Here is a 25,726-nt window from a genome sequence, read left to right on the forward strand (position 1 = left end):
CCGGAGCGGAGAGCGGGCGTTGGTCAGCGAAGGGAGGGAGTGCGGCGGACGCCGCGCTTTGTCGGAAGCAACGAGTTTGGCGCAAGACCGAGGGACAAGATCGCTTCACCACTTTTGCGTAAATCTTTTCTTTGAACTTTTTGCCGTTCGTAATAGTAACTAAGTCGCTCGGATTAATATGAAATAGTGTCACAGGCTTTGCCGATGTCTAAAGTGAGAGTGTGAAGACGGGTTAGTTGGTTCATACTGAAGGCAAAAAACAGCGCAAAGAAACGGCACGAAACACGAGAAAGAGACAAACACGGGTGTTGACTAACAAGTTGTTAGTCAGCGCCCGTGTTTGTCTCTTTCTCGTCTCCCGTGCCGTTTCTTTGCGCTGTTTTTCGCTTTCTTAAGTGAGATAAGATGCTGCATCATCATTACCATCATAAAGTTGGTGTCCACTGCAGGATGAAGGCCTCTCCCGAAGACTTCCAGCCGTTTCTATCGCGAGTCTGCCAAGTCTAATCTTCACTGCCAACTTTTTTTTTTAAATCCGTAGCCTTCTTTGCAGAGTCACCATCCCCAACCCTGTAAGGACCTGCATTTGTAGAAAACTGCATAACTGGCGGAGTTAGCATATCGTAAACGGAGATAATCGGTCCCAGCAACAAATACGCAAAAAAACTAGGGAAAACTAAAATATACATAGAGGCGACTCCCGTTATTACGAAGTCCACGAGGAGGGTAAAACATGGGGACTGCCAAACCGAACTTGAAATTAAACAAAAATCACAAGCGCCACAGTGTTATTCGTCTGCAACACGTCTTCCTTCTTGATTTTGTTCAGAATATCGCCTTTTGTCGCCAAGTCGAGCGGACGACACGGGCTTCCATGATAGTTTAGACTTACCGCTAAAATCATTCTGCAGCGCCCGCCGCACAAACAGCTCACACGGCGTTTAGCGCAACAAACAAGGTTTACGACCTGAAAATAGAGGGATGCGTATGCTGGCGCGAGTCTAAGCTGACCTGCCGCTTTAGCAAGTGTGCGCTGCCCCATTTGCGATGGCAGCGCACAGTCAGGGCACATAGTGCGCAGCACGACGGTGTTTTGGCGCTTAAAATTTTGAATTTTATCGAGAAATGGCGGCCACCTCAACGTTTCTTTCTTTCGTAATAAATTCCAATTAATCGATATAATGGGTTTCAGCTTCCAATTATTGAGCAATCTCTTCTATAGGATTGCGTGCCAAATCGCCGGGACCAGCACATCGCTTCCGATAAACGGAAAATTCGAACTAAACGACTTCTAATTATTGAGAGTCGTATGTACATATAAAAAGGAGCTTTTAAAACCAAAAATGTACGCCTTTACATATCCTCCCCAAGGCAAAGGGAGAAATAAAGAAGCCTCCGAAATAACGGCGGAAACACGAATAAAAAATTTTTAAAGACGGACGACCCATGTAGCTGCCTGCACACGATTTGCACAAAACAGCGTAATTGACGGAGTTGTCACATTCAATCGTTATAATGACGTGAATAGAGGTAATTGGTGGAAGAGCATTCTTAAAAGCAAAAAATCAATAGAAAGGGAAAGGCAAAAATATATGGTTTAAGTAACGAAAGAAAAATATGAATCTTCGATGCCCCCCCCGCTTGCCCATTCCCATATACACCACCACAAAATGAAGACAGAAATAAACGCTTTGTATGTGCACAAAAATAGATATTTGGACAGAAGAAACAAAGGGAAACTAGAAAACAATAAAGCAGCCCAACCAGAATAGCTGCCGTTCCTCAGCAGCTATTCTGTAGAACAAATATTGCATGAAATCTTCATATATAGCCTTCTTCGCAGTGTAGGTTTGGCGTGTTATTCTTGCGTAAATATTTGAGCTTACTATTGTTAATAAAGTTGTATGCTGGATTTCCTTTCTGTCGTGCGGTTTCTCGGCCCCAGTGTTCCCTGTTACGGGCCCAAGTTTGTACAACAGAAACTGTCAACAGGTGTTCAGAAATGTCCGTGCATTAATTTCCTCCCCATCCTTGGCAGTTATACCTGGGAAAGCACGGAGAACATATAAAGCAAAGCGAGAACAAAAACTAGATAGGAAATTATTTGTCGTTGAGTCGATTGTCAAATGCACACCGTTTTTTTTATATCGCAGCGCCCGGCAACCTGAAACAAACAAAAAAAAAAGCAGCTGCCGCGCCTTGCCGTATCTACAGTCACGATAACTCACAAAAATAAAACAACAATCCGCACGGTAGTTCCGACTTGTTTCACAGCCTAAGTTAACTGAGTCCAAGTTTAGTTGTGCAATACAAAACAAATAAATATTAATTTAGGTCGTTTTGCTTTACGTACGCTCAAATTTGTTTTTGTTTTTATTTATGCAACGTAGAATTAGAGAATAAGGACTACGCAGGAAGGCAGTTCCGCATGGCCAGCTTCAGCAGTCCAATACTGGGCACGCACACTTCCGATTATTCCTCATCAGAATACTTCTACTTCCGTAAACCTATTTCGTCGAGCATGGTGCCTGCGGTACAATGAAATCATTGCACGTTTACAATTAGCCTAAATCAGTCCGTGAAATGCATTTTCTCTGCACCTATCTTTAGAACCGCACAGCTACCATCCCGTTTGGCGCGAACACCGTAATGGCGCGAACGCATTTCAACCCCCTCCTCTATTTCAACCTCAGCGCAGCCAGCATCGGAGCGTTTCAGGAATGGCCTCCTGAGAAACACGCAGGATGCGAACAAACACGGATGTACTTTCAATGTTCGCGTTCTCAAAGCCAAACAAACAAACAAAAAAAAAAGTAGAAGAAACGCGACAGCCTCCAAAAGCTTCCTTGCCGGTGCCTCCCTGACTGCTTTTTCGATGCATAATGCGTATTTACGAAGTCGCTCGCAAATGTGGGAAACAGAGAAAGGTCCACAGATCATTCGTCGCTCATTTTGCTGCGCTTAAATCTGAATATAAAAAGGATCGCCAAGCCCAGAAAGCCGCTCACACGCTCCGTACCAAGCAATCCCGAGACCGCCATCCCCCAACATGGCGTCGGGTGCTGGTTTCATTTTTTTTCCCGGTAGATGGCGGCACTTTTGCATAAGGTCTTATGTCAAGTTAAGATGCATGGTATCACTCCGCCAAAGCGACGGACCCAGATGTCAACGGGCGCACGCGTTTTGAAAGGAGGTTGCTATGAATGCGTGATATTGCCTGCTTTTTCTCGCATAGTTTATTTGTCGTCACTGCAGGAGTTTATAAGCATATCAATACATAAAATTAGGGATACAGCTCGTGCCATGTTCGAAATACTCACAGTAACGCACTACTTGCGCTGCGGGGAGTAACATCCGGATGCGGTGATGAGGCACTGCGGCAACTTCCGTTGTCGTTATACGCTACAACAAAGCCGCCATCTCGGGAGAGACAAAATAAAGGATGAAAAAAAAAAAAAGTACGCTTGAGGGCGCAGAGATCACCACCGAGCAGTGGTCTGGTAGCGAGAGTAGACTCACGTTGTTTTTATTGTGTCTTTTTTAATGTCGCAGCGGCGAAGCTCTCGTATTAAGTAAGTTGTAACCGAGTATACTCTGGATTCCTGCGATGTCGCTCACGCTGCTGCTGCTGCAGTTCCTGGGCGGGGCGCGTTGCCGCCCGCGTCGGCGGCTGCGGCGCAGCCGTAGTGGGGGCTTCTCTGCGCGGCATGGATAGCCGGAGTGACTTCACCACGGCGGCGCGTGGAAAAGGGTCGCGCAACTCTTAGCTCCCCGAGGGAGCTATATAGAGGAACTCTAGGTTCCGCCTCTCGGTTTTTACCACGTGTGACTGCAGGCAGGAGAGGGGTTTGAGCGGAAAGCGAAACTGAATGGAGCCCGGGGAATGTGGTAATGCCGCCGTGAGCGTGGAAGACGGCGCTGACAAATCAGCGCCGAAGTGGGCTGCGCAGGAGGTCAGAGCGAAAGTTAGTGACGAACAACGACAGACCCAAGCAACTCAACATGATTTCTCACGAGCAGCGTCTCGACGAATGGGGGTCATGGGGAAAGAGGCAACCCACCCCCCCTCTCCTTTCTTGCGCACTGAAAGAAAAAATCGCCAAGAAAAGCTGTAGTAGTAATTTATGCGTTGACGAAAATCTTTCCTGTAGGGTTTAAAGTGACCTAGCGCTTCCCCAACCACGAAGTATTTTATGCTTCGGCCTGCCTTGGAAGTTGAAAAAGGTATGTAATTCTTATTTTTATGCCACGCGAACCCAGCTGCTTAGAATGATGGAAAGGGCCGTTCAAGCAGTCTTCAATGAAGTCTTGAATTGAGGACCCCCTTCCTCTCTTATTTGGATACTCGTTGTAAAGTTATTTTCTCCCTCTGGGTTCGATGTCGCGTTGTGCAGATTTATACTAGATAGAGCATACTCGCCAAAATAATTGCGTAAGTTTATATTTGGCGAACGATATAATGTAATCCCAAGAAATGAAGCAAACGCAGTGCATGTGAGTGCCAAGGATTGGTAAATTTTTGTCTTTGACAATTTCCCTCAAAGTCCTGTTTAGTGCCGCATAATTAGGTGAAGCAAGCTGTCTACAACGGCTCAGATATGACATCCTGTTCTCCACATATCACAGCCCTCATCACGAACGCAGGGGGTGAACATGGCTTGATCCGAAACTGACCGCTCGTGCTTGCGGTCGTGTAATGGCGTGGGAGGGAGGCGGGGACGGAGGGAGATGGTGGTGGTAATGGACATTTTTATCGAGGGTGGGAGAATTCTTTTTGGTAGGATGAAATTCGCGCTCGCACACACGGAACCACCGGTGAGACGCCAAGCTCCCAGACAATGCGACGCTTGCAGCAGCCACGGGAGAGGCAATCAACTTCGCCCTCTAAGGCTGTAAGTGAGCGCGGAGGCCGGCGCTGTTTTCTTTAGTGGGGGGGGGGAGGGGAATTGTTCGGCACCTGCAGTAGGTCCGGTGACCGGCAATCGGCGTTTGGGTGTCTTGTTCACATGCTTGCCTTGCGAATTCCGGTCAGGCGTCTATGAGCTACCTGCGTAGGGCTATCTAAGAGCGCAGAGAGAAGGGAGCGGGCTGGCAGAACTTCCTTTGCCGTTTTTCCACCGTGCTTCCTGTGGCGTCTTCTTCCATGCTGTGGCCACAGAACACCATTGTTGATTCGACGTCATGAAAACCGATATTGTTTTTCTCAGGAGCGATAGAGGAGAGAGTAAGAGATTGAAATAGTTGTTTTGAAGCGCAGTATGGTTCATATATCGCTCTGCTCTTCGTTGAACAGACATCGCATGCGAGGCCAGGAGTCTTGAGATCCGAATAGTCGAAGACACCAGACAGTTTGCCTTTTGAAATTAAACGATAATTTCGCGGGCAGATTGAGGTATGTACTAAAGTATCCTGCTCTTGTTTAAAAGCTGGACTATCTTTTTCTTGGTCGCCTCACGTGGTTTGCTAGGACGCGAAGTACTCAAACGAAGTTTTGGTCCACACGTACAGGTCACCTGTACACGGCTAGCGAATACAATCCTTGCTTCTCGGGAGACCATGGCGACGGCTCGCTACTTATGCGGCTTCGGGACGGTCCTGGACTGGAGGCCTCTGGAGTTCGTGGAACACCTTCCGGACATCCGGATCTGCAACCTTTGCGGCGTGGTATCGCGCTTCAGCAAGCTGCTGCCCTGCTCGCACGTCTTCTGCAAGAGCTGCTTTGGCCAGCTAAAACTGAAGGACAGCACCTGCCCTGTTGACAAGAAAGCCTTCGTTGAGGACCAAGTGCTGGAGTTGGAGCTCACCGAAGGCCAGCTGAATGACCGCGTGGTCCTGTGCGTCAACTCCAGCCGCGGTTGCACCTTCATGGGAAAGCTTGTCGACTTCATGGTACGTACAGCGCAATGTTCGCCCGCTAGCGATGAGTCTAGTGCGCGGATTTGCCGGCAGGTATTGGGCTGGCCACGTAGTTAGACGAGACGCCAACAGGTGGAATACAAGGGTGACGCAGTGGATGCCGAGAGGTGGGTGGAAAACGAGGGAGGCCAATTACTCGATGAAGGGAAGAAATATGGAAATTTTGGGGCAAAGAATGGACTCGAGCGCTGCGGGACAGGAGCGGTTGGAGGTCGACAGGAGAGTCCTTCGTCCTGCAGGGGACCTAGTGGGCTGTTGATGGTGATAATGACGTTGTTCGTTGGGGGGTCGCTCTGGCGTCGACACTCCGCAGAAGGAACGCGCAGAGGTTGACATGGGGTCGCGGCCAACCTGCGTGATATCTGTTGCTTGTGCAAAGCTAAAATAGAAAAATAATACGATGCACGTTTAATTATAATTTTCTATTAGGGTCTCAGTCTTGTTCTTACGAAAATATCTAATACCACCCACTTAGAAAAACAACGTCGCATATCTTGAGCTGGATTGAATATCTGTTTACTGCAGATTTCAAACGTTCGGACACCTTAAGTCTTTTCGGCATATCCCGAATCAGTTTTCCTCGATTCACATAGCTTGTCTTTACTTTAGGACAAAAATACTAAGATCGAGGATTCGTTCTGAGTTTGTTTGGTTAATCGGTGTTTGAATGACGCCTTTTATAAAAGTAAACGTCAGCTGAATATTTCCGGCACACTCTGAATCTATGCCTAGTCACGATGTTAAAAATTTCAGTAACTTTTATTGTCACTCACCGACCAGCTACACAGGGTTCTTCTTCCTTGAGAGTTTGCCCATGATTTCAGCTTGAAAGGATGCTGTTAGAAAACTGGGGAAAGGTAGGCTTCATTGCAATGGCCATACAGCTACAAGCCGCAACTCCGATACTGGTGCTCCTACCTCCACACGGGCCAACCAACCTCACAGTAAAATAAACTAAAATTAAATTGTTGCGGGAGCCACACGATGAGTGAGTTCAACACTGCACCTCCCTCCAAAGCGAAACTGCTTCCAAAAACCGTGACTATGACGTTGTCCCCGGCTTCTATGATGAATCGTGAGCGCTGTCATTGTGCTCCACAAATTCGCTCGTCTTTCTTTCCTTCTTTCGGCAGTGTGCAGCTTTCAATCTCATCATTTACGGCCGGCACCACACGCTTTCTGTTGCCTGTGAAGTGGAAGATAGTGAGGTCACAGTCGATCAGTTTCCTTTTATTCACTGTTGATGCAGGGGTGAAGTAATTTCCCCTCCAGCGCCGGGACAATTTTGCTCTCTTTTTAATTCATTCTGAAGCTCGCACGCAGGCAGGCTGGAAAGTCGAAAATTAAAACGTCCATAAAGTATATTCGTTAATTAGTAGATATAACGAAATTTGCATGTATTTATAGATATAACGGAATTTCTAGTGGCTGCCATGTACGGCAAGCGGACGCCAAAATTATAAGTGCAATAATGCAGTTGCTTTCTTTTTTTAGGGGCTGGGGCTGCTGGCGCCTCTTGTCGTCGTCGTAATCGTCGTTTCATCTAGTGATGGCACTAAAACTCCGGGAAACTCGTTTACGTTTCGCGCTACAACGTAACGCGTACTAAAAAATTGGCCGCGTATCTGCTCCTTTCGTTGCAAATGTCGTCAAAAGACGATAGTCTTTGTAGACATTTGCCAAGGAAATGCCCCCCTTTGCTTTCCCGCTCACCTCTCATGCTGTTCCTGTACCGTCGCGCTCATTCCAAGGTAAACACACTACACGTTTGCGCAAGGCGATTTGAATTTACCGCGTTCCACTGCTACAGGTCGGGTTCCTCGATGCGAGCGCTGCAGTACGCCGGAGACGCGCGTGAATGGAGGCGGCCGACTAGAAGGTTTATAGAGCCGCGTGGCCGTGCTCCACGTGCGTTCCAAGCAGAACGTGGGACCTAGCTAGTAGAGCCTTTCGTTGCTGTTGCCGCGTGATTTTTCATATGCCGCCAGGAGGCGGCGGTTTTCTCCAGTAGATGTAGAATATAATTTGCTATCGAAAAACCAAGCATCCATAATTTTTTTAATAAAGGAACACTGTAAATATCCCTTGTGTACTAATTTCTTGTCTTATATTTGCGTAATGTCTTGTTCTTGTTAAACAAAGTTGACAAGTATGAACATATAAACCGGGCTTAGACGTTTACATGTGGCTGTGAGTATATGACTCCCAGGCGGCACAGAAAGTGTGCCCCAAGACCGGCCCGTCTATGGCCGCTTTCTGGCATGTCCGGCCAGCATCCAGGTTCTGGCAGCCACTGATCATGCGTTGAACGGCCAACATTCGGCAACCAGCGCTTCGGCATTTTTCCGTCCACCCGTGTCCGGACGCACAACGGCAGCTAACCGGCTGCGAGATATTCAGTTCTCTTACGGCTGCCGATGTTGAGAAAGAGAACGGCCGAAGTACGGCCTTAGGGCATCCGTTTTTTCTTCGGGAAGCGGTAATCGGCCGAAGCACGGAAAGCGACCGGCCACAGAATATGCGTATTCTTGCGGCAGTTGGTGTTCGAAAGGAGACCGGCCGGAGCGCGGCTGCCGTGCATTCGTTGTTTCAACGGTGAAGCGCGCGTCCGGCGGACGTACGGCCCCAGAATATACGTTTTGCATTCGGTTAGCTGTCCTCGGCCGAATTACGGCAAGCGAATAGCCACAGAATATTTGGCAACCGGTGTTCAAGAGGAGACCGGCCTACCTAAGTTATCTGGTTATACGTCCTTTTTTCGGCAAACGGCATCCAGCCGAACAACGGCTCGCGCCTGGGCGCCGAGAATTCATGCACAGACGTGTTTGGAAGGAGACCGACCGGTTTTTTCCTGGGGGGACAAAAAGCCGTTAGGGAGCCGAACGACGGGGACGCGTTTTTCATCCGCTCCGTGTTTCTACGTTTTAAATGAACAAACATCGTTTGTCAAACAGTAATGAGTGTTCTCGGTGAACGGGCAAGGTGCAAGGACTCACTGGACATTAGCAGGAACCTTTTAGGCCATCGAAATGTCATTTATTGCCACAAGAAGACTGTGCCACACCGACGGGTGAGCTAAGCCTCGCCAGTCATCGCCGCTACCACGCTTCTGCCGCCGGCTTCGTCGACGCATCATCTCGAGGCTATTCGCCCGCTCAAGAAATGGAGAGCATTGGAGACATCGATCCGCCAGAGATGTCCGATCCGAGATGGAGATGGTTCACCAAAATAACTGGCCTTCAAGGGCGTCGAGCAAGCGGCAACCACGCAGGAGCTAAACCGCACCATGTCAAGGACTCCCCACCAAAGAAAGGCAGGTGCGAGCAAAAGCGGAAGTTATTCTGCTTACAATTAAACTGCGACAAGCAATGTTGCACCATGTTGTTGGTGATAAACGTAGAAGAGACTCGCTCGTGCATTGGTAGGATCAACTTCATGCCCTGCACTATGTTACTTCAGGGGATTTTACGACTGCCTATTTAGAAAAAAAAAATTATTTTAAATTTGCGATAACAACAGAGCCTTGTCACTGACGAAGCCTAGCTGTTAATTTAGTTCCGATGTTTGAAGGTGAGCTTAGCTACTCTTGGGACATGACTCATTTGGTTAAACATAATCGCCAGCATCCTAGCAAACACGGATTTTGTCAGGATTTTCTTGCTCAACGCAGATTGTTGAGTTCACGCACGATTTGGCTCTTGCAATAGATAAGCTTAAAGTGCTTGACTGTATATTCTTGGACTGCAGAAAAGCAAATGATGGTGTTGCATATCACCTTCTGCGTAGTAGATTTCATCCTATGAACTGAATGAATCGGTTTTTGCATTGTTATTACTATTGGCCTTACAGCTTTGTTCAAAAGTACTGTGTAGTTAACCGGACTATAGCGAATGAACGTGATTCCGTATACCTGCAGCCTTATTCGCATTTAATAACATCCTGGTGTGCTGGTTCAGAAAAGTTTTTGGATGTTAAACAGTGTGTTAACGGCACCTTTACAAGAAAACCTTCATTCCAATTGGGTACGTATACCGTAAATTAAGCTGCTGTGACAACGGCCGAGGAATATAAATACCTAGGAGTTTATTTAGGGAGTGGTTAGAGGTTAAATAGGCAGGTTCACACCATAAAAGTCACGGCTGCATATGTTTTTGGCTTTCTGAGAAGAAATTTCAGTGAACCTCCATCTAACTGAAAAGAACAACCGTATTTCACTCATGTGCGCTCAATCTTGGAGTACGCATGTGTTTTCGTGGATCCCTACACCAAAGAGCTCGTTGATACGCTCGAAAACATACAGAATATGTCAGTGCGATTCGTATTAGGTAATTGGCGCGCTCAACCTAGCATGACAGAAAGTAAAAGTAAACTGAAATGGCAGGACGTGAAAGATCACAGACGAAACCACAGGTTTAACTTTTTTAGTAATATCTATCATTCGAAAACTGTTGTAGAAGGGGAGAAGTATGTCCAAGCGCCATTCTACATATCGCTAAGTGGGACCGCTAGCTTAAAGCAAATTATTAACTTTCCTTTAAAGGTGACGCCTTGCGCGATTCATTTTATTTTACATCAATACTGCAGTGTAATTATCTTCGACGTATGATTGCATTAACTGTTTATATTGACGATTTTCAGCGCGCTTTGTAGAATTATTTTGTTATTTTGTCTCATATTTAATGCTTAGTGTTATGTATCTCCCTTCTGTAATGCATGCAAAGGCAAGCAGCCATCAAATAAATAAATAAACAAATAAATAAATAAATAAATAAATAAATAAATAAATAAATAAATAAATAAATAAATAAATAAACTTCCAGAGGCGCAAGTTTGCCTCCGACGGGTTGAGAACCCTACGCATTCAACCTTGACCAATAAAATATTTATTGCCCCATTCGTTGCAGTATGCAAGGCTTCCTCTATACATGCTACCATTGCTATGTTATTGGTTTCGAAACAAATTATGTAACTCTAGTTTTACGCCTTTCCTTGCGTGAACACAAAGGGATACAACTGCAGCCACCTGAAGCAGGGCGTCATTCGCAACGCGTCTAGAATTTTTTGAACGTAGTTAGACATTAGAAGAAAATTAAGCTCTTTTGGACTATTAAGTGGTGTGGACGTATACTCATGAAAACAACATTAAAATAGATTGAAATTGAAAGTACCTGTTCGCTCCTTCTTAGGATCAGCCCAGCGCAAGATCTTCAGAAAAGTTGATCGAGTAGAAAATGTCTTTGCAAGAAAAATGGGCAAAAACTGGACATACTTTTTTGTGAAGGAGTTATATTAAATGCTCCTGAGTGTTTTTTTGAGAACCAAAACGCTTCGGAAAGGCATTCACGCCGGTTTTATATACATCAAAATTGGTCAAGCAACTGTTATAAAAATAGTTTATGTAGTCATAGCATGAAAGTGTTCCGGAATATTGCCCTAAAAGAAATTGGCTAAAAGCGGCGCAATTTGTCTCTCTGAAATTCAACCCACTAAAGTATGCGCCCTCCCCCCCCCCCCCCCTCCTCTTTCCCCGTTTATTACAGGTAAACCGCCCCACAGAGGATATCAGGACCTGGACAATACATCTATTCAAGCTCTACAAAGAACTGAATATTTTCTGTGTTCGGCAGTAAATGAGGCACAGCAATTAAAGGAACGACAATTTGTGAGCACTGTTTAATAAATGAATTTTGCTGTCAACTGAGGCTGGTAATTAAGCAAGGCTGCGCTGAAAGCTTGACGGCTGGTGGTTGCGCGCGAGCTCACTTTGATGTGGCTGCATTGTACCCTAATGCTGGGTTTGTGCTGTTTCTGCACTGCGCGAATGAGTGATCTGCTTGCGCGACATGCAGTGACCGGCCTCAGTACAGCTGACGTACTGTGGCTGAACTCCAATGCCCGTAGCACGGCCGTATTTCCGGTAGCTGTAGTCCGGCTGGAGTCTGACGACCGCATCTCGGCTGTCCTCCGGCGGACGTACTTCGGCCGTACACGGGTGGCTTTGGAATGGCCGGAGCCCTACGGCTGGAATCTGGCCGTATGACCGTAAGCCGGTCGACTGGCCGACGGACACTGGCCGTTGGACAGCCATGGGAGTACGGCCGTATACGGCCAAAAGGCCCACATTTGGACATGGGCCGAACATGGCTGCCGGAAAACGGCCGGACAGAAAATCACCGGCCAAAGTACACCGGCCTGTTTTAGGCCGAACAGTCCTGTGCTGCATGGGCTATTGCGCAATAACAATTTCACTTTGGCCGGGAGGCTGAATCGAGTCACAGACAGACAGACGGACAGAAAGACATACAGACAGACCAAGATTTCTGTGTTTAAGTAGCCCAAGAAAGACAATCGTCTTTAAAAAAACATCGAGACACTCTTACGCCTCGCGCTGGAGAGCTTTGTGCTTCTAAGACAAGAAACTTTTACAGTAAAGCTGTATACCTCTACCCCCCAACGGTTTCATCTCTGCTTGCAAAAACGCCAAGGTGCCAAGAATACTAACACACTGCATGCTTCGCTCCTCCCCAGGTTTCACGGTAGTGGAGATGGCCCGGGATTTTTTTTTTTTCTTTTGTGCGTTTGCTGCAGCTCACAAAAAAACGGTGTTGATAAAAACGCAACTACGGAAAAAAGAAGTGAAATCACGGAGTGATGGTGCCGTGAGACATGCAGGACGGAAATAGAAACACGTTTTAACTCATTTTATGCTTGTATGTTTGCAAGAAAATAGTGATCTGTTATAAGTACCACGTCGCAGTGAACTGACAGCCCAGTAAAAAAAATTGGCCCAGCTTCACTGACTTAACGCTGTGATCACTGATGTTACCTGTGAAGCTGCCTGGGGTTCCCTAATCGCAAGGCTAAGCTTCCTAGAGCTTCTCAAAGCCAGCAGATCGATTCCCGTTCGCGCCAATTCATTTGTGCCATGTTCCACTGCTCATGCCGCCTACTGGAGCCTTTTGTTACTTTTGAACTTGAAACAGTATTAAGGCGTCAATCAAGTAATAGAAAAATCTGTAGAGTATAACAACCCCTTTAACACAGCATTTATACACTACGATAAAGCGTCTTATTTAGTTAGCACCGCTGCAGTGCTGGGAGCACTGAAATACCAGGGAATAGCGGGGGCCTACATGAGACTCCTTTCTGACATATAGAAAAGATGTACGGGCATGATACTTCTTCCCAAGCAAAGCGACAAATTCCCCATTCGAAAGGGCGTACGACAGGGAAGTACCATCTCGCGAAACTGTACACAGCATGTCGGAAGGTGGTATTCAGGTGGCGTGACTAAAAAAAAAAAAAAACACCGGATTAAGGATGAACGGATACTACACTAGATAATTCAGCCATTTGAGGTTTGCAGACGACATAGTCTTGCTATATGAGTCTGCAGAACACCTGCGAACAATTCTTCAACTACAATCAGAAAGCGTGGCCGTGGGGCTCAAAATAGAGATGAATAAATCTAAAGTAAGGATAAATAAACATGCCGAAAGCGTCTTTGCTAGCTCATGTAACGAAAAAATAGAAGAAGTAGAATATTACAACTACCTCAGACAGGTTGTCTGTGCTGATACCAACCACGAGAGAGAAATCCGGCGCCGAACAGGTATGGGCTGGTGTACACTCGGCAAGCACTCTCACGAAACGGAAACTAAGCTACTTCTATCACTGAAAAGAAGAATATGCAACCAATGCGTCCTGCGGTGATGCCATGTGGAGCGAAACTTGGCGCCTTACTAAACAGCTTGAAAGCAAACTTCGGTTGGCTCAGCGGACCACGGAAAGAAGAATAGTGGGAGTAACGTTAAGGACGACAAAAAAAAAGCTTCGTGGATCAGAGAACAAACTCTAGTAGGGGATATCAAAGCTAAAGTAAAGAAAACAAAGTGAAGAAAACGAAATGGCTGGCCACGTAGTGAGACGAAATAACAACTGGTGGACCACCATTGTAACAGAATATATACCGAGAGACGGGTGTAGGAGGAGGGAAGCTCAATAACTCGATGGAGGGAAGAAATACGGAAATTCGAAGGCAAAGAGTGGGCTTGAGCAGCGCAGGACAGGAGCGGTTGGAGGTGGATGGGGTAGGCCTTCGTCCTGCAGTGTACCTAATAGGCTGTTGATGATGATGAATATGATAATTTTTAAAATTCTCTATCCGGAAAATGAAGCAGCCGTGTATTTTTAATTAAGAGAACTACTCAAATGTCAATTATGTATTGATATCTTGCCTCAAAGGGGCTCAATGATTTTTTTTTTTTTTTTTTTTTTGCACAGCCATGTTGACAAGTATAAACGTTGCCGCAAGATATGGTAGTTGAGGAAAGCTTTGCCTAAATAAGCGTCTCGTTCAAGCATTCTTCTAAATTGCTGCATGTATGCTTGGCTCTTGCCCTCTCCACAACGCTGCGACCGCGTTACCACATTTCGTCCCATAAAAGCCTCGACCAAGAACAGCTTCGCTGTTAAAAATGATTGTTCTAGTTCAAAGTAAAAAAGAGAAATGTAGTTGGGATCGTTACTACCTTTTCTGAAACTGGAGCGCTCCGTGTAGCGCAGTGTTGGATATAGAGGAGGAGGAGGTGTGTTCAGAGAAGCTTTTTTAGGCTGCCAGGCCAATGTTAGATGGGAGCCCATTACAGCCCTTCTCGACGTACGCAGGAACACATCAAGAGCGACTGCGACTACTTCGAGGTGACGTGCCCCAAGTGCGGCAGAGGAGTGCCGCAGATGAGGATCCTGGAGCACAGCCTGGGCTCGTGCCTCGACGGCACGCTCATGCAGCGGCCCACGGAGACCGGCTCCGTGCTGGACGAGCTTAGAAAGATCAAGGTGGACGTCGAAGCAGCCATGTCCGGGATGTCGCTCAAGAAGGCGGCCATCCAGGACAAAGTCAACGACCTCGTCGAGTCTTTCGATGGGTACGCGAAGGAAATGAAAGCATTGCAGGTACGGAACATACTTGCATGAAAGAAAACCGCATCGCTTGCGCGTCTGACTCTCACGCGGGCCTGTTGGTACATACTTTGAAGGACGACGGAAACCAGCCTTGGAGACACGTACACAAGGAGAGATCACGAGAGAGCGTACACAAGGTGAGAGCAGGAGAGGGCAAGGAGAGAGCAGGAGAAAAACAAAAGAACAGCGTTTGTGCTGTCCTGCTCTCTCCTTGTGTACGCGTCTTCAAGGCTGGTTTCCACCGTTCTTCAAGGGAAGTAACTTGCTGCAGTACTAACGTAGCCTATCTGCACGAGTCTGACGCGCCTCCAGTCGTAACGCGCAGTTGTGCTTGCTTATGAAAATTCAAAAACGTAATTTGAAGTTGATCCTACCGCGCAGATGTAAAGAACATGACCTCAGTTGCCTGGCAGAAGACGTTTTTTTTTTATGCACGCAACTGTGACATCAAAATACCTTGTGCTTCGTAAGCTTATTTAACCGACTCCTGCTCGCATTAAAGCTAAAGCGGGCAACATTCAAAGCCCATTTCGGTTTTGAGCTGGATTGTAACACGTACGCAAATTTTAAGGCTACTTTTAGCGAACAAAAAATAAAGGAAGCTTACACTAACGCGTAAAACTTGAATGCAGCGAAGCTGTTCGCAATCTTCACGACCATCACTACAGGTTAACTTCACGATTGCAGCCGATTTGCTGCTTCTTTTCTGCCGCAACGACCCTTGCTCGATTATTGTCGCTATAAGTGTCAGTATCCTTCATTTTTTTGGAAGTGGTAATCATTGGACACCACCCTGGAGGGTCGAACGCTATGACGTGTATTTCTCGTTCAGAGAAAGTGTTGGTGCACGATTACGGCGAACGCTGGAGTTTTTCTCGCTCCAAGCAACTGGTGCCACGATTACAGCAAACTCTAGAGTCTTTTTTTCTTTTTTTTTTTTTTTTTGCCTACCTTGCCCAATCTCCCTAAGTGGGCATGCTCGGCTCGCAAAACGTGCGCCGCGGGCGCTGGGCAGTCACCTCCAGGCACGCACACACGAGCGCTCGGCATTTTCTTTGGTTTTTTAACTGCCGGGCGGTCGCCGCGGGGCCCGTGCTCACTTGCGCTCGGCAATTTCTTTTTTTTATTTTTAACTGCGGACACGCAAAATAACGATTTGCTAAACAGCTTCGCTGTTTAAAAAAATATGTACGTTAGGATCGTGCAAGTACGTACGTCACGCCCTATCAAGGTACGTGCCAGCCTCAGTGCTCAAAAGTTACATGGTCTCGTGACTAGTTGACGTGGACGCGTGCGAGACTATTGGTAACTTTCGGTAGACGAGAAGTAGGCGAGGAAGGAGGCAAAGAAAATGTATGTGTATTTTTTAGCTTTAAACAGATTCAGCTGTGGATGCAGCGTCATCCTGACTTGCATATAGCATATAACTTTTTTTTGCGTCTCCCTTAGCAGTACTGGTATAACACTAGCGCGGTTCTGTTACTTTTAAGAAAAGGCTTCATGTTCGCGGTTTTCTCTTCGCATCTAATCGCCATTGGAACTTCAATTATCGTGGGGCTAAATTTGAATCAGAAACCTCCCGCTCATAGCAAGTGGCCTTTGAGCCATGGTTGTAGGTGGGCGGGGGGGGGGGGGGGGGGGTCATTCGAGGTCAAATGCTGCCATGCACACCCCTCAACTTGTGACAATTGCGCAAGCGGCTAGGTAAAGAAGATAGGCAAGAACCGATCGTCCACTATTTAATGAGTCCAAGACGAGCATAAGCTAATTAAGAACTCGTAAACAGCGCAAGCACGACGTGTGTCGGCGACCGGATAATGGGACGAATGGCGAACGCGACCTGGCGTAACTTCGGTGGGGTCGGCGGAATCCCCCTGATCTGGCGCCTAACACTAACGACTTCAGATTCCCGGTTTCAGGCAAAAAAAACAGAAAGGCAAGGCAGTGTCCGCTTTTTGACGCGTCATTTCCTTTAGTTGACGCACGGCAAAATCAAAGGGGTTTACCCTAGACGCTTTTAAATAGAAATGAGATGGACTACTGGCGTCGATAATGCTCGTCACCATCGGGCTGCAGCTTTAGAGCCTCTAATCTGTGCATCCTGTAGTGGACACTAGGATGGATCCAGCAACAAAAGTAATGGGACTTGCTAATAAGACTAGTATGCGTGTATTTGAGAGGGAGGGAGGGAGGGAGACGTACGAGTCAGTGTCCGAAGGCCAAACAATACTGCGGGCTACACCCTGATGCAGGAGGCGCTGAAGAAAGGCGTGTCTAACACTCAGCTGGCCAAGGTTCACATTCCGTCGGCTGTGCCTGGGAGGGCCACTGGAGGAGGGGTCCGAAACGTCGTCCACCGGGTGTACGTGTGCTTGGACGGCGTGTACAAGCGCAAGGCGCTACTGTGCGGCGCAGCGTCTGCCAGCGAGCTATCGCCGGCGTGCGTCCTGGCCGGCTACACCTTCAAGCTGCAGAGCAAGTTCGTCACGAAAGACGACCTCGTCCATCTCGAGCTGGGAGTGGCCTTCTGCGCCGGAAGCTGGGACAGCTTCGTGGCCTGGCCCTTCGGACTGCAGGTGACAACACTCTGCGTAGAAGTGGCGCTTCGCAGCCTTCCTCTCCTTCCCCGTGGTGCATGCATGCACCTTGAAACGCAGCACCGCATGCGACCGCGAAAAATCCTGTAGCTATGAAAAACACACGCCGTAATTGGTAGGAACGCGTAGAACGCACTTAGGCAGCCACCTAAACGGGGTGTTAATGTGAGTATGCGTGTGTATGCTTGCGTGCTTGTACGTACGTACTTACATACGTGCGGTTGGCATGTATGCATGTATGTATGTGCGTATGCATGCATGTATGTATGTATGCATGTATGTATGTATGTATGTATGTATGTATGTATGTATGTATGTATGTATGTATGTATGTATGTATGTATGTATGTATGTATGTAGGTATGCATTTGAGATGCATGTTTGCATGCATGTATGTGCGTACTTATGTATGTATGTATGTATGTATGCATTTGAGATGCATGTTTGCATGTATGTATGTGCGTATTCATGTATGTATGTATGTATGTATGTATGTATGTATGTATGTATGTATGTATGTATGTAAGCATGTATGTATGCGCGAGTGTACGAGTGAGTGAGCAAGTGATTGTCTCAACAATATAGTTTTGGATACGGTTTACACTGTTGTGCGAACATTACATGCAAAAGTAGCTACGCCATAACCCTTAAAAACTCGCAAAAAGACTTTTTAATCATTAATTTCAGGACACATGTTGTCATTCCGAAATTGTCCGCACCCAGGTAGATCGGCGGCGTGTTACACCCAAAAGCGAACCCTTCAAGGCGAAAGTCCTAAATGGCTCATTGAGCGGGAAATCCGCCGTGCGGCGGCTGTAACAGCGCAACGTCTCCTAAAATGGCCCATGGTGCGAAAAGAATAAAAGAAAAGAGCGTTGTGGTCTCTCTCTACCTCACAATATGCACAACCCTTGCATTGCACAAGGCATGCACTCATGCACACTGCGAGGAACCACCATGGGTCCGAGCTAACTGAGCACGCTCACGATACTGAAACGCCGTCGCGCCAACTCAACACCGCCTCTATTGGGCAGGTGGAGTAGGGGCGACAGAGGAATATGCCCAGCGTACGGAGGGAAGATGTTTATTTTACACCAACGTCCCAGTTACATAATTTACAGTACAAGTACGTACTTCCCTTGAGGTGAACGGGGCGATGGGGCACCACGCGCAGGTGTGCGCGTCGTCAGCGCAGAGCCATGACCGCTCTTCGGTCAGGGAAAAACCCGGGGGCGCGGCTCAACTGTTGTGCGCGCGCATCGCCGTGCTGGCCAGATCGGCTCGCAGCAGCGAAGGAGACGCGGTCCCTTCGCTCACAGGCGCGTACCGCATGGCGTGATCGTCGAGTGGTAGGTACGGCCTTACTATATGCAAGCGTAGGGACAACAGGAGCAGCCTAAGGCACGGGAAGGCAGCCGGGAGGGCTGGTGGGCTTTCGCCGGCGCAACAGAGTGGCAGCCGGATGGTAAAGAAAGCGTCACGTATACCTTCGGCCAACGCCTTCGGCGTTCTGGACGCGTCTCCCTGAATGGACCCCCGCGCAGGGCGCGCGTTCGCGTCCCCGCGAGAGGGGGAGTGCGGGAATCGTTCGGGAATTCGGGAGCCGTGCATTCTCGAAAGTAAAAAAATGTTACTCGCAGAGTTAAACTCGTAGGACTTATCAGCGGAATTAAATTGGGCATTAATTCTAGCGCATGTACCACTCATAAGAAGTGCTTAGATGTCTTCGAGGACTTTTTGATAGCTGCAACAAGAATAGGTTATGTGGGACATAGTTCGTTTTTCTCAACTCTAATATTTTGCCTTGCGGAACATGAAACAACCCAGGACTGACACTTGGGCAACATAATATTGGTTCATATTGTGCGAACAGCGCAAGACGACGGACTTTGACGACGCCTTCAGCTCGCGTCCTGTCCTCTTCTTTGTAAAGTCCGGTGTCTTCGCGCTGTTTGCACAATATGAATGAAATAATACGTAGTACAGAAAAGAGACGAGTTAGCAAAGTATGGAGAAGAAGGGAGAAATGAAATCGCGAAATGCGTAGTATGGAACAATAGTGTGTGCTTGCTTTCCGTACATTGTTCCATACTACGCATCTCGTGAGCATGCACGGATGATCGTCATCGGCGTAGGTAACGATTCCAGTCTGAAACAGTAAGATACCTAGAACCCGTATACCAGCTTCGCCCCCACGCATGGCTTAAAAACTAAGTTTGGACTGGATTCCCCGTATCTCTGGTGTTTGTGTTTTCATTTTACTTTCGTGTTCCTCTTCGTCCCGAGTTCCCGAATAGATGGCGCCAGTGTACGTACGTCTGTTTCATTTCACAGTCAAAATAATCGTCTCGACATCCCACCCTGTAATTACGTTAAGGTAACTCTGAGATGTGGCAAGACACGGCAGCTGAAATAACGCGTGGTACCTTTGCTCCTACCCGCAGGGGAAACAGTGACGTCACCGTCTTCCGAGCCGCTCGTATACTATGTTAATAAAATTACCCCGTGTGGGTTACTTTAGATCCCAATAGCGACCGCCGAGCTTCATTTCGTGGTCGAATCGCAAGGTTGACCGGGGTCAGACACGAGGCCGTGAGCTTGATTTTCCACGAAGAGGCACGCAGCTACGGGGAAACGACAGCTTGGTGCAGGTATACACCGCTGCGCGTGTTTACAAGGCCACGTAATTTGCTTTTCCTTTGAGGCTTGCTCTTTTGTACCTCTTGCGCGCTTTTAGCATTCGTTTATAAAGAAGTTGAGCGGATTTCTTTCTCAAGAAGGCGCATGCTGTCCTTTTCAGTTAGTTTTTTTATTAGGCAGTGTCATTTGCAATTCCTTCGAGGTTTGCTCTTTTTTTACCTCCTGGGTGCTTCTAGCATTCGTTTCAAAGAAATTTGAGCGCATTTTTTCTTACCCAGTGACAAAAAGCCCAGTTTTCGTACCCAGTGACAAAAAGAAGTGCGCATATTGTCGTTAACACTCCACGTTTTACAAGACAGCGCAATTTCCTTATCCTTTAAGGTTTGTTCTTTTTTTATCTCCTGTGCGCTTTTAACATCTGTTTCCAAGAAATTTGAGCCAATTTCTTTTTAAAATCGGCGTATACGTGGGGAAGAAAGGGGGCGCATATAGTCGTTTCCAGCGCGGGCTCGAAGCTGGTGAAATTTGCATCTCCCTCGTGATTTATTTGTTTTTGTCTCGTGCGCTTTTTGCACTTGTTTCCAAGGAATTTGCGTTAATTTCTTTCTATAGTCGACGCGTACTTCACACTAAAAAAAAGTCTGAATATTGTCGTTTGCAGAGCCTTTTTATAAAGCGGTGCAATTTGCATTTCCTGAAGTTGGCCCTTCTTTTCGCCCTCTGTACTTTTAGCATTTCTTTCTCTGATGTTGTTAGGTTACGGGGGGTCTCAAGACGATGTAACGGGGGAGAGCATCACAAGCTGCGGCACGAGGTTTCAGAAATCAAGAGTGAGTGAGTGAGTGAGTGAGTGAGTGAGTGAGTGAGTGAGTGAGTGAGTGAGTGAGTGAGTGAGTGAGTGAGTGAGTGTATGAGTGAGAGTGGATGATGATGATGATGATGACTGTTGATGTTGTTGGCGCAAGGCCAGCTAGGGCAAAGAGCGGAAACAAAAGTGATCACTACAAAAAGGTAGGTATTAAAACGTGTAAACCAAAAAAATGGTTATATCAACAAAAGGCAATGGTGATGGCAGGTGTATAGGGCCAGTTTTAATTATGAATAATAGGAAATGAGGTTTTGTAACTTTGATCTGACAAAACTTTATCTGACAAATACTTAAAAACGCGTTTCACAGAAACCATGGCATCGTCACCCAAAAACAACGATGGGTGTAGCGGAATGTGTAGCGGAATGTGGAGTGAGTGTGCGAGTGAGTGAGTGTACGAATGATGGAGTGAGAAAATCGTGTATTGAATCGGAAGAAAATAAACAAGAAATATCTATAGAAATATTTGTATGCGGTGCTATAAAAACGGCAATGAGGCACAACCAACAAACGGATAAAGAAGATGGCCTAAATGTTTGGGTAGCGGGACACCATGACAAGAGAAGTTCTGAATGCGAACGAGTCTAAGTTCAATCCAGCAATAAAATGACAGCTTGTACAGCCATACAAATTGAAAATGTGGTTGCGTTGTAGGAACTGGATGGTGGAAGGATGTTGGAGGCGCGAGTGAGGCGTCCCCGCCCTCGGTTAAGGCAATGATTTGGGCAAAAATCGGATGGAGGGATATACGGCCCGACATCTGTCATCGGCGTGTTGTAGGTAATCGTGATCTGGTGCTTGGACATAAGGACGATTCCCGTGGTTTTAGCCGTCCTGACGACAGGCCTCAGAAACGCAATTGACTTTACCGTCAACCGGGAGTCAGCCAGGTAATACTTTTCGAAGTACATGATGATGACGAGAACGATTACGACGGCGACTACGGTGATGATGATGATGGCGTTGGTGTTGGTGACTATGGGTGCGTTCCAATTTCCCCTTTAGACGGCTTCATTGCCGTCTTCGCGGACAGTCCGTCTTGTTAAGCCCCGTTCCGATTCGAACGAAGCAGTCAACGAAGGCTGCTTCGAAGGGAGCATGGAAGTCAGCAACGATGCCTAAGCTACTATGTGGCGCAAGCGCCACGTTTTTGTGTACCAATGTTGTGAAAAATTAACTTGTTATTTTATTGAAATATTTATTATAATTTTCTAGCGGGGAAGATGCTTTTGTTTTGTGTTTAAATCACACGATGTTTGTAATAATAACGGTAATGTTGTTTACGAAACCTGCGGCTTGCGTTCCTCAACATGTCTGCTACAAAGTTGTCGTCTGAGTTGGTAAGCGCCAGAGAGTTTCATACTAATATATACTAGAAAGTAATCAGGCGCCACTTTCTAGGAGAGCCGCGCTTCAGCGAGCGTTCCGTCATGTAACGGGCAGGCACGTTCCACTTGTCCTTGGCATGGCTCATGAAGACGCTGAAAAGTTGGCTCTGGCTGCAAAAAAGCAACAATATTACTGTAGAACGTTCCTCAAATTTGGTTTGTTATTATAAAATTGAACATCCAAAAAGATTAATTTGTCAGTGATTATGTAGAAGCTTAATGCACCATGAACAAGAAAAAAATGTTACCCTTGTTTGTTGATTTTGGCTTCAAGACAAAACAGAAGCCATACGGCTAGCTAAGCCAAGTAGGCGAGGAACGTCGCTAGCGGTAATGGCGCCGCCCACGGCGGCCCGCGACTGCAGCGACAGATTTCCCTCTAGTATATATTATTATGAAACTCTACGGTAAGCGCTGCGCCGTTTCAATTCTGTTTCCTTTAAACGTCTAATTAGGCTGCTTCGTAATCTTTCTACCAAGCTGTCCGCGAATTGAAACGCAGCCTATGATGATGTTGGTGGTGATTGCGATGACGACGACGACGATGATGATGATTTTGATGTTGAGAATTATTAGTGAAAGACACATACCAAATAGAGGATTGGCCATTCAACAGCGGTTAAAAACGTTCTTAATTGGCTGCAGGGGCCTACATAACGATACATACGGAAGCGTTTTCTAGGCCAATGTAAAGAAGCAAAAAAAAAAAAAAAAGAGAAGGGCCCAGATGAGCTGAATAATTAGGAATTCCTTAAGTTGCAACAATAAAAGAAATCAATTATAGCGGGAACCAATTAGACTTTTCAATGCATCTCAGGAGGGCAGAGCAAACATCACCGCGGCACAATTCCGCCTCTAAAGCCCCGAATGAAAGAGCCAACTTTGAGGTGGAAAACCCGAGACTGCGAAGTGAAGGAGCAAGTGTACGAGGCTTGAAAATCGTCGCCAGAACAATAAGTGGTTCCTGTCGGACTCGACTTCATTACAGAAGCTGCACAAAGCGAAGTGCACCAAACAAGACCTGTGGTGGCACCTATTTAACTCAGGCGCACAGTAGCACAGAGCGGTCATAATAACCTTATATTGACTCATGGGATAAAAATCCGTCCGACGTTAAATTGATCTAAGCGGCTTTTCAAAAGATGTTTCTTCGGGGGGGGGGGGGGGGGCATAAAAGGCTGAGCAAACATAGAACGAATCTGAAATTGCGAATGCAGTTATAATGAGTGCACCCAACTTGAGTGGAGGCAACCAAAACGATTTCCAATAATTTAGCATAGAATCGGGGAATAAAACCAAGCAGACAAACATAAAAAGCACCAGTTAAGGAAAAGAAAAAATGTAGCCACTTCCAATTTATCATAAGGCTCAGAGGCGTCTATAAGATACAGCACCAGGATGAATGACAGTTATTACGTAGTTGCTGGCATACCTCCTAAGACAGCCTAAGAGAGCAGCCGTTATTTTTAATAGACGAAACGACCCGTATAAAGGAACATGCGTCAAGGGGGAGGTCATTTAGAGCGGCAACTAAAACCCGCACGAGACATAGACGTCGGCCAGATTCCGGGGAATCCCATCTTCAATCGTCTATGGATTTTCACAAGTGACACAGATCCACAAGGCTACAAACGAGCAAATATGACACGTTGGCGTGTACCCCTTTTAGAATACGAATGAACCCTTGTGAACAGTCTTAAAGGGACTCTGCAACGCTTCCGATAAATGTTTTCACTCTTTCCGGCGCGTCTGGAAGCATTTTCAAAGCTAAATTCATCAACAGCTCGGAGCGGCACTGCGTGATTTGCTCGTCGCCTTCCGTTTCTGCCTAGCTTTGTGGGTTCTTTCTAAAGTAGCTATCGAATGCATTTATTGCTGCAACAGCAACAACAACAACAACAAAAAAAAAACAGGCCAATAACCGCTACATTGCTGTAATGACGTAGTTCGAGCTCTCAAAGAACTCCAATACTCAGGAAAGAGATAAATTTTTTTTCAGCAGATTTCCAAGATATCTGAGGAGCATAAAGCAGTAATCCTTGGCTCATGTACATCGTGACCATCTATTCTGAGTACTACATACGTTTGTGGACTACGCTCTGAACGCATTTAAGATTTAGAGAAAAAAAAAGTTCAAAAAAGCATCGCAGGGTCTCTTTAACGGGGATATAAAAACAAAATACAACTTTGTTCAGTTTGAACGAGCCAGGCTTTGGTAATTCAACTCCCAGCTGCATTACAACGACGAGAGACACAAAGTGGCGGGGGAGTCGCCACTGGTAAATACATTTTCTTTAATAAGTTCGCGATGCAATTGGCATCATTGTTACCGGGACCAATTCAGTCGTTTTAAAATGAACCAAGCTTGTATTCTATCCTCATGGGCCTTTTTAAGCTGCCTTCAAATCTTGTTCCAATCGTTTATTTTAATCTTCGGCGTCTTTATACATTGCTAACCACGTATCGAACCCGCAGGTGATCCTGACGCTGGTGCACCCTGTGGACGAGCGCAAGAGCCTGACGCTGGCCGCGTGGGTCCCCGGTGACACTGGCCGCTTCGAGTGCGTCAAGAAGCCGTCGCCCGAGAGCAGCAACGTGCCGTTGCGAGCACGCCCAGTGGGCTGGAACCAGCTGGAGCTCACCGGCTTCGTCGCCAACGATTCGCTCTGCGTCGCGGTTGAATTCGAGTGAGCGGGCACCAGCCCCTCGAGTAGCGCGCGCCCGCTGCCTAATGCGTGCAGAAGTTTGCTGTGAACGGTTTTATACGTACATTTATAAGCGCCATTAAGCGGCTGAATTATTTGCAACTCATTGCTGTGTGACATACATTATGCTAACTGAGGTAACAGCTATGTACGCGAGAGCGCACTGAAGTGTACCGCTAATAAATGATTACCCAGCACCCTTCACGTTACACCTTATTGGTAAAAGCACTCAGCAGCGTGCGTAGGGACCGGGGATATACAGGCTGTCACAGCTATCATGCACCAGGACTTCAAAAAATAACAATCGGTTGCTCGAAGAAAACCCAGCGCATGTTTCCAGTACACTGGAGTTTTTTTTAATTAATGTTTTTATATTTTTTTAGATTTTGAGTTTTTTTATATTTAACTAATTTATTATAATAATTATCTAAATCGAGAAGTACTGCACGAATTATTGACGTGTCAACGAGACCCTTGTAGGTACCCACGAGAGGCATCAATATTCAGTATTTTCAGCGGCGAACTAATTGGTTGCTCATTTACTCTGACTTATAAAGAAACCCCGCGAAATATGAAAAATACCACGTGACGGTGCACCCGCGCGCATCGTAATGCAACGCCCTCAAACTGGCTGCGTCTGAGTTATCC

General features: G+C 46.7%; 1 protein-coding gene across 2 annotated transcripts; it reads left to right on the forward strand.

The window, feature by feature from the left end:
* LOC144180368 (uncharacterized) lies at positions 1–25,304 on the forward strand. Of its 2 annotated transcripts, none has more exons than XM_077708730.1 (5): positions 1–118; positions 5,509–5,889; positions 14,584–14,871; positions 17,133–17,456; positions 24,849–25,303. In XM_077708730.1, the coding sequence occupies exons 2-5, from the start codon at positions 5,557–5,559 to the stop codon at positions 25,062–25,064; spliced, it is 1,161 nt and encodes a 386-aa protein (XP_077564856.1). In that variant the 5' UTR covers positions 1–118; positions 5,509–5,556; the 3' UTR covers positions 25,065–25,303. The 2 variants fall into 2 exon arrangements, with proteins under 2 accessions (XP_077564856.1, XP_077564855.1); XM_077708729.1 differs by lacking the exon at positions 1–118 and adding an exon at positions 5,304–5,392 and having other exon boundaries at positions 24,849–25,304.
* Positions 25,305–25,726: the final 422 nt, after the last annotated feature.

Source organism: Haemaphysalis longicornis, unplaced genomic scaffold, assembly GCF_048455015.1.
Source record: "Haemaphysalis longicornis isolate Haplotype H1 unplaced genomic scaffold, Haemaphysalis longicornis Haplotype H1 scaffold_4, whole genome shotgun sequence".
Taxonomy (NCBI): Eukaryota; Metazoa; Arthropoda; class Arachnida; order Ixodida; family Ixodidae; genus Haemaphysalis; species Haemaphysalis longicornis.

Coding starts and splice junctions, on each gene's coding strand:
- LOC144180368 (XM_077708730.1), top strand. CDS start 5,557: ATGGCGACGGCTCGCTACTTATGCGGCTTCGGGACGGTCCTGGACTGG. Junction 5,890..14,583: donor GAAAGCTTGTCGACTTCATG/GTACGTACAGCG, acceptor CGACGTACGCAG/GAACACATCAAGAGCGACTG. Junction 14,872..17,132: donor AGGAAATGAAAGCATTGCAG/GTACGGAACATA, acceptor ACCCTGATGCAG/GAGGCGCTGAAGAAAGGCGT.